The sequence below is a fragment of the Saimiri boliviensis genome, chromosome 8, assembly GCF_048565385.1.
Source record: "Saimiri boliviensis isolate mSaiBol1 chromosome 8, mSaiBol1.pri, whole genome shotgun sequence".
Taxonomy (NCBI): domain Eukaryota; kingdom Metazoa; phylum Chordata; class Mammalia; order Primates; family Cebidae; genus Saimiri; species Saimiri boliviensis.
The window spans coordinates 71,679,126-71,688,495 of record NC_133456.1 but is presented as its reverse complement, the minus strand read 5'-3'; the positions used below and the strand labels follow the sequence as shown (position 1 = coordinate 71,688,495).

General features: G+C 35.0%; 1 protein-coding gene across 6 annotated transcripts in view; it reads right to left on the bottom strand.

Moving 5' to 3' along the window:
• Positions 1–791: 791 nt before the first annotated feature.
• Positions 792–9,370, bottom strand: part of ATP11B (ATPase phospholipid transporting 11B (putative)) — a 124,982-nt gene continuing 116,403 nt past the window's right edge. For 2 of the 6 annotated variants that reach the window (XM_039478871.2, XM_010337606.3), the window contains 2 exons: positions 8,881–9,014; positions 792–4,938 (listed from right to left, as the gene is read on the bottom strand). In XM_039478871.2, coding sequence (XP_039334805.1) covers positions 4,857–4,938; positions 8,881–9,014 — 216 coding nt within the window. In that variant the 3' untranslated portion in view covers positions 792–4,856. Of the gene's footprint in view, positions 4,939–5,884; positions 9,015–9,370 lie in introns of those variants that run through there. The other 4 variants (XM_074404596.1, XM_074404597.1, XM_039478872.2 and 1 more) reach the window with 3 other exon arrangements.

Sequence of the window (9,370 nt, the reverse complement as noted above, 5' to 3'; positions counted from 1 at the left end):
ATCTCCATTTACAATAGCTTTGTTCTTTAAGTCAGTTAGCTCTTCATTAGAAAACTTGACTTTTGAATTCACTAAATTTTCTAGTGAAATGTTTCTAATTTTTTTGTTCTAAATTTTTTACTCATTATTCATCATGTTCTACTTGTACGTTAGAAGTTAAAGACAGTAATTGCCCTAAAGATAGTCCAAACACTCCTTTTTAAATATAAAAACAGATGCCTAAACTGATTTGTCTAGGATATTCTTATTTCATCTCAAAAATACATTACATAAAACCTGCACTGTCATCCTTTGGAGTTACTAACTGGGCAAACACAACAGCTTAATTTTTTAAGCAGATGTAGATTAGACAATTAAGTCTATTCTGACTGGCATCTGAGGAAGCAGTGAATGGGTGTCAGGAAACTGGACTATTTTATACGTTAAGTACACATTCTATCAGTTATGCTTTTTCAAAAGCACATATTTTCTCTGACCCACAGCATTTCCAAATTCACAAGTGCTCCTGGTTGGCTTTTCATAAATGATGCATTTCTAGCTGAGGTGTGCTGGTCTTTACAGCTGGTACACTCCTATCAGACCCTTTCCTAGGAGTAGTTGTACTGATGACAATCTATAAAACCTGGGTTAAAACTACATTTTAAAAAACTGCACTCAGTGAAAGGCATAAATGATATCCCTGTACTACAGTGAAGGGTAAATATAGTAAAATTTAACTTGAAACAAGTTTGGCAGTGCTGGTTGTGATGAAGAGAGAGGCTTAAAATGCTTAAATAAAGGAACACTTTCAATTATACAGGAAAATTTTTATTTGATAAATATAACTTTATAAACTTTTAAAAATTAGAGCTGTACAATAAGTATACTGTATTTACTGACAATGCAGATAATTTTTAGAGGATTAGACAGCCACAGTGTCTCAGGTCCAAATTTAAGTATTGCTACAGTATTTCTAGATACTCATTCCTCATGAAAATCTAACAATCACGACTATTACAAACATGTCATTAGTTATGGTTTGTTTTTTATAGGAACATCATTCAAGTTATTTCACATAAAACAGCACTTTAATGTTTTACTTTTGTGAAAATAGATAACTCATTTCAAAATAGAAGTAAAATGTAAGTGGGGATAAAAATTAATAAAACATTTTTACCATAACTCTTTGGTGTGTTATTTTCATTAATACCTGCTTATATCATACCCCAAATTGATCTTGATAGGAAAAACAGCAACATGGAAGGTTTTCCCTTTTCCTACAGCCTCCAGATTTTCAGAATAGTGTATTTTAAAAACTTTTGGCTCCTGTCAATTTTCTAGTGGCCTTGACTCCTGCCTATCAGGAGTCTCAAGCTATCAGGTAAATTCAGTCTCACCACCTTTTGCAGTAGAAATGACTTCAGTCTTGGGACTAATAATAAGGTTGAATGCAGGCATTTCCTAAGGTTGATTTGCCTCTGTTAAGTCTCCTCTTCAGGATAGTGCCTGGGTGTGGGTCAGGTCTGGAAGCCTTTGTGTATCATGAGCTTTAGACCCACGGAAGGCAGAAAATTCAGACCATAAATTCTCCTCTTTTCTCAACTTGACAGCAGATCTTTGTAGCTGTAGTTCTCCCTGGCCCACACTTTGCTTTGCCCAGGGTGAGCCTATGCCTGCAAAAGCTGAGGCAGTGTGCTGAGTCACTTAGAGCAGCTGAGGGGCAATTTTGGAAACTGACTTGTGCTTGCCACTATCTTCAGGCTTACAGCCCTCAGATGAGGCAAAGGCAAGCAAGTGAGGCAAACAGATATGAGACCACTGATTAGCAATAACGTAATTAGCATTTTGCTCTGGTTTTGGCAGATAAGGGTAAGTTAACTATCAACATCATATCCAAAGAATTTTAAAGAAATATGCAAAGGGGATACTATGTAGTAATAGTTTTACAAGATGAATACAGCAGTAGAAAACTGAGAGCTTGTAGACTGCATTGTTACTTTCTTAAGTAGAAAACTCTCCTAAAATTACAAGGTAATTTTGCTTTAAAAACGAAGTGGATTTGGAGCAACAGTTCAGAATAAGCACACTAGTGGATGCCATTTATTTATTTATTTATTTAAAAATAAAGTTCTCCTTAACTTCAAATGGCGAGTAGAGAAAATTACCTCATCACACTTTAAGCACCATTTTAGGTGAACTGACCTCCTGTCTTGCTGCAGTTGGTCATAGGCTACTTTATGACTTTGGAGTCTTTGTCTAGTGTCACTACTCAGTTTATTTGATGGCAAATAAACATTGTAATGTAGATGTGATGCAGGCCTATTGAATGTCACCTTGTTATATGTACATTTTATGAGATTTTATGAGCAAATTTCCATATTATCCTCCACTAACGTACTCTACTGAGTATATCTGCAGTATTTTCTGGAACGTGAACTGCTGAATGTACACATTGCATGTTGTATTATTCTTTTAAAGTATTTCCAGAATAACAGATCTTCCTAAATCCAACTATGGAATATCTAAGTTAAAGGACTATTTTTGAAAATTAATATTTAGCTTAATAATGTAATATTCTTGCATCACTGGACCAAATGTTACATTAGCAAGAAAAGAGTTTACTAGCAAACAAAGAAAGTCTTAATTTTGGTCTCTACCATACTTTCCCTGCCAGCCCAATTCTAAAAGTCTTGTATTCATGAAATGGGAAGGAAGCTTAGGCTGCACAATAAATCTCCATAAAGGAATGATATTTTTAAGGGAAAACTTAGTAAAACCTTATTTAACCATTTTCTTAGTAGGTATACAACCATTATTTGCTTAGAGCTAGGTAACAGTTCTTTTTTTTTCTGGGACAAAGTCTTGCTTTGTCATCCAGGATAAAGTGCAATGGTCAGATCTCAGCTCACTGCAATGTCCACCACCCAGATTCAAGCAATTCTCCTTTCTCAGACAACCGAGTGGCTAGCATTATAGGCTCCTGCCACCATGCCCAGCTAATTTTTGTAGAGATGGGATTTCATCATATTGGTCAGGCTGGTCTCAAACTTTTTTTTTTTTGAGACGGAGTTTCACTCTTGTTACCCAGGCTGGAGTGCAATGGCACGATCTCGGCTCACCGCAACCTCTGCCTCCTGGGTTCAAGCAATTCTCCTGCCTCAGCCTCCTGAGTAGCTAGGATTACAGGCACGCGCCACCATGCCCAGCTAATTTTTTGTATTTTTAGTAGAGACGGGGTTTCACCATGTTGACCAGGATGGTCTTGATCTCTTGACCTCGTGATCCACCTGCCTCGGCCTCCCAAAGTGCTGGGATTACAGGCTTGAGACACTGCGCCCGGCCGGTCTCAAACTTTTGACCTCAGGTGATCCGCGCACCTCAGCCTCCCAAAGTGCTAGGATTACAGGCATGAGCCACCCCACCCAGCCTTGGGTAATAGTTCTTAAGCTAATAATCACTTCTAAGTCTTAAGACAACATTACTTTTCACTAAAACAAAAACAAATCACAACACCGAACCTACCTGATCAATTCAGGATAGAAGTTAGGTTCTGAAGTGCAATGAGTTAATTACAGTAACATGGTAACATGTACCCGATTAATCATCCTCAGCATTTTAATTTATTGCTACCATTACCTGATACCAGCATTTTAGACTTTAACAATTTACGTTCCACAGCCACACCTGAAAACATGCCTTGCACTGGGACACTGGCAGAGTTTACTTTATTGTGGGAGTTTCCCACTTAGATAACATTGTAACCTGAAAATCACAAGATTATTAACTGAAACCCTTTATTCTAAAATCTAGCTTACAGAAAGGGAAAAGCAATTCTAAATTGGCCACAGAACGAGGCTCTTCTTTTTTTATAGATTTAATTACTCATACTATTCTGATTTGTATAATTAAACATATTTGCAATATTTAAATACTGTCCAAACTTTTTATTGATATAAACTTTACAACAATGTCATGAAATACTACACACAGAGCCTTCAGGTAAAGAGAAAAAAGAGCAAATTTAAATATGGTAACCAGATTAAAGCATGCAAAAGATCCAATGATAAATACATTAAATTCATAATATGCTAATGGTATCTAATTTACCCACTATAGGGTCTTCATATTCTGTCACAAAAATGTTAGTTAACATCAATTTGAAGTTTGGTGAACGGACCTGATTCCTGACTTGTACATATGATAACACCCTTGCATTTATATGGCTAACTTTACAGGCTGTGGGTTACAGTACAGTTAGAGGAATTGGTATTGGTAGAAATTTACTGCCCATACTGCTGTAAGTAACGGCTGGAAATGATTCTCCTAATTTGCTCTGTGAACTTAGAACACACTAATGAATTAACAACACAGGTCACTGAGGGACCAAAATTCCTCCGTATTCACATTAACTTTTCCCAGGAAAAGCTTCAAATATAACTCTAATAAAAAAATAGAGTTCTCAAGGCAAACTTTCAGAATAATTTACAGAAGCAGATTTAAATAGAAGAGTCAATAAGCAAGCTAATACTAAAAAATACACTTTACTAAGATTTATCTTTTTTTTTCTGCATTTATAATAAAATATAATGGCCTCAGCAACAGACTGAAATGCCATCAGGAGTCCCATAAGCACAAGGGACAAACCAGACAGATGAAAAATGTCTCTTCTCAAATTTTAACATGTTCAAGTTCAAACTGAGGGTGCTGGGAGGGGCTTGTATTAAACTTTTCTGTTTGTTTGCCATTATAACTCTGGGTATAAACTCCTATAAAGATTTCGGAAATTAACTTCAGAGCCAGTGTGGCCATTAACGGGATGATCATACTGAATTTTGGGAAAGGAGGTGAAATGGCTCCCACAAAGTACTACTGCCCCTTTAACAAGTAGATGAGTCCATTGTGGAGAGAGTCAAGATGCTTCTGTCGTTGGTATAGAAAGGATCCGATGCACTCCATGATCTAAAGTAACAATAAGAGAAAAGTTTGGCTCACCAGGACCTATGTTTTAATTGAGAAAAAAATTTAAAACTGAGGACCCAAGTGCAATCACTGATTCATTTAAATGCTAAAGAGAGGTTCTTCATATTAGTATTGAATGCCCAAACTTTATAGTCTATAAAACCTTGGGAAAAATAATGTTTTAGTCATCATATAAAAATATTAGCCAAAATTCAAACATTCATTAGCATTAAAACAGTTTCTATATGTAGTAAAGCATGAGAAGCTTTTAAAATCTTTTACTGAGAAGTTCAGTTTACAAAAACAAACCCAAATCTCACTTACCAAAAGCTCTGGAATGAAATAGTAGTATGTTCCTATTATTGATCATTTCTTTTCAGCTATAAACCTTATTCTAAAGACTTTAGCATAATTAGCTTGAATGTAGTGAATGATGTATCCAAAGTTATCAAAGACATCTGTAGGTCACTAGTGTTTTAACTAAGAACAAATGATTCTCTACTGGTTTGGAAAAGTTAACTCTGCCTGAATGATAAGGCCCTAAAGCAATTCATTACACAGTATTTTATGTGCAGCTGTAAACTTAAATTAGCTTGAGTTAATTTAAGCGAAAATAACTCAAGACCAAAAGTGGCCTGCCATCCTTAAAACAGACCAACCTAGTTCAAGGACAAATTAGGATTACCAAGTGAAAGGTTGCTTTCTTCTGAGACTAAACACATTTAACAACAAATACATTTTATGTAACTTTTTCCAGGGCTCCCACCTTCCCTAAACAGAGATGTTACAGGAAGAGACGAGCATTAAAAATGGCCCCAATTCACCCTTGTCAAATATTTTCTCTTTCTCAGAGACGCTAAGTTTGTATGTAGCTCAACTTTAATTTGACCAGTTTCTAGAAAAGCTTGAACAGGATCTATCTGAGGTCAGGGAAGGGCTTGTTCACTATTGCCTCTCTAGCATCTAGGACTGTGTCTGACACATATTAGGCACCTTGTATTTGTAGAATAAACGAAATGAGAAGATGAAAATTTCTTAAAGGGTAAATATTTACAGGGGAAAAGTATGCTTTTAACTGTAACAATTATCAATACCCCAATTATCTGGAGTCAGATGTCCAGTTTCAAACTGCCAATACTTTATATGAGTTTTTCTTCTGTCCACATTGCTTTCACAGAAGAATCTTCTTGGGTAAAGTCTCCTTCGTTTTTAATTTATATAATTTTTGACAGAACACATTAAACATTTCAACTACAGATTAATTACTAACAACTTTCTATTTAGAAGATAGTTTTGATTAGGATAAAGTAACTTGTTAGTAATATACAAACAGAAAATCTTGTATTGCTGAAAAACAGTTCGTTAGGGTACAACATGGCATATCCTTTATATAGCACCATGATGCTCCCTTTGAAACTGAGCTTGCAATATTGGATACTTTGTTGACAACATCAATTAGCAAAATGGAAGTTGAATTTCTGTGCCTGAATGGTGAAAATTTAACCACCAAGAAATCTGTCATACAAAAAACACTGGTGGTATTTCTCAAATGATGCCCATTACTCTTGAGTTTAGTATGTCAATGGGACAAACAGCCAAGGGCTTCCACATTTGGTAATGGCAGTCTCAGCCTTGCCTTACCTTCTGAATTAGACATGAAATAGAAATATAGACTAGATTCTGCTCTAGAGTCAAAATGGAAATGCCCAACACATTTCACAAATACAAATATATGTAAAAAACAAAAACAGAACTCTACGTATCAAAATGACTTTGAAAGTTTAAATATCATCTTAATTCATCTATGGCAATTTTCACATAGCCCTTGAAAAGCACCAGGTAGCTTGGTGTTTTTAAATGACTTTATCCCCTAGAAAAGAATAAATAGATCTGAAAAGACTTTCTAGATTATTCACGTGAGGAAAAAGGTAAGAAAGTAATAGTAAGATATAAAATAGTGAATATTAGTAATATATATAATAGTAAATAATAGTAATAATATAACCTGTGATGTAATATATATAATAGTAAATAATAGTAATATATACAATAGTAAATAATATTAATAATATAACCTGTGATGCTGGACAAAACTGCAAGGGCATTTATAGTCTGTCAAATATGATACTAATAAGTTAAAAATTTTATTAGGAGAATAAAAAAATTCAGACACAAAGAATATAGCCCAATTTTAAGTGAAAAGAAGTAGAGATGATAACAGCTACCTTCAAGAGAACATGTCAGTCAATTCAACACCTACTGGGGCAGGTTCACAAGGGGCAATGCTGCCTCAAATGGCTACGTCAAGAACAGCGTGGGCATATTACCCACATAACTGGTATCAAGAAAATGGATATATGTATACGGCAGAAAAAATTGGGGGCTCATTTAAAATTCCAGTGTTAAGAAAATCATTAACGAAAATGTGTATTGTCATTAAAGAGAAATTTCCACTGAAGCAGAAGCTGAAAAAGTTCTGTAGAGGTTCTTTTGTATCTTAGTCTAACTCCTATCCTGACTTTGTGCAATCAAGCTGTATTACTAGGTAAATTATTAGTATAAATCAAGCTCTTTCGGAACTTCCTTTGGGAAACTTGCTGGCCTAGGTACATGACAGAGATACATTTTATAATATAATTATATAAATCATAACAAAGTCCCAGAGTTTAAGTGCTCACCCTTCTACATGGAATGAAATTACTGCAAAATGGTATCACAGCATTATGGAAATATTTTAGATCACGTTATAATCAGGTCAGAATAAATGGGGATTCAAACCACAGACATTATGTTAACATAAGAATGCTATTTCTAAGTTCAACTATATCATAAATACATGGTCAAGCTAAAGGTAAAGTGGGAAAGCTCACCAGTAAAAGTTACCTGAATTTTATAATAGATGAATGATATCATACTCGTCGCGTTTTTAAAACACAAAGCTAACCAAACAATAAAAATCAGTTTTTCAGTAGATAAGAGTAGTGCCTTCTTCACTCTTTATAACTTGTTCCTGGGGTAATTTCCAAGCCCTGGTGCTTACAGAAATGGCTAATATTCACACAGCACGTTTGGGACAGGGGAACCAACGTCTCTCCCTGCCCATGTGTACCCTCCATGCACACCGTGTACTGCTGCCCTGATGCTGACAGTATGGTATCATTCACCTAAAGAACACCAAGTGCAGAAAAAGCTATTTCTACCCCCTTACATCCTCTAAATAGTGATGTAACTCTTGGGGAAATGTATGAATAAATCAATTCATTGCACATATAAATAAATTTTAAATGGCATTTACCAAAAGATGGTATTTTTTTGTTATGGTGCATGACAGCAGGCACCTGTTCTAACTCATACATTTTTAATTAGACACTAAGTACCAAGCAAAAGAAATTAAAAATAATGACTCATTTCAAAACTTCATTACAGACACAAGAAGAGGCAGGGGAGCAGAAATACAATCTTCCGTGTTTACAAATACCTCAAAACCTCAAGTAAGTGACTGGAAAATATACATAAAGAGTAAGAAAAGGAAAGCCTTTGACTTCACTGTTATGTTGAGATTATTTTGTAAGGACAAAAAGCAAAAAGAATAAAAAATAAAAAGCAGGAAATAGTATACGTATAATTTAAAAAAGTTATACAAACCATGAGAGTACCATATACACATCCTACTGAGCACAGTTTAGAAAGATTATGAAACAATTTTTTATTCATTAGATGAAGTCTCTTCAAAGGTGCTTTCTCTTCCTTTGTGAGTGAAAAAGCCCTAACCCCAAAGCCACAAAGTGAAATCTACCATTAAAGAGAGCTAATAAATAGCAGACTTCCTGCTTTAGTTGGTAAAAGCAGCTGCTGACTTATTAGGTATCTAGAGCTGCAGGTTCATCCTGTTCCAGATAGGATACTCATTTGCAGCAAAGGCTACTTAGAGAGATTTCACACCTGCTGATGTGGGTCGGACTACATCTTCCTATGACTCGTTCCAGCATTCTTCCAATAGATGCGCATGCTGCTTCTCCTTCCGGGAAGCAGCACATGGAGTCCAAGCACTTGATACCTGCATTTGTTTCAGTAAGCTGAGGGAGGTGAAGCAGAAAGCATTAGTTGTTTAAAAATCTGGACTTCTGAAAAGAATTACAAAATTACACCAAGCACTTTCAAATCAAAGCTAACATATATACACGTTTTTCTATAATATAGGAAATATAAGGGGGGCTTTAATTTACTGGAGTATAACCATCCAAAATTATTTTAAAGCCTTGTATCTGAAATTAGAGGTTTGGTAAAATAATTATATAAATTAAGAAGTTGGGTATTATTTAAATCTATTTTTAATATTTTATTTTAGTCATTTATTATGGTCAAAATGATTTACATAAATCACTCAGTAATGAAATGAATTCTAATTCTTCATGTAGTTTTTGTTTAGGTG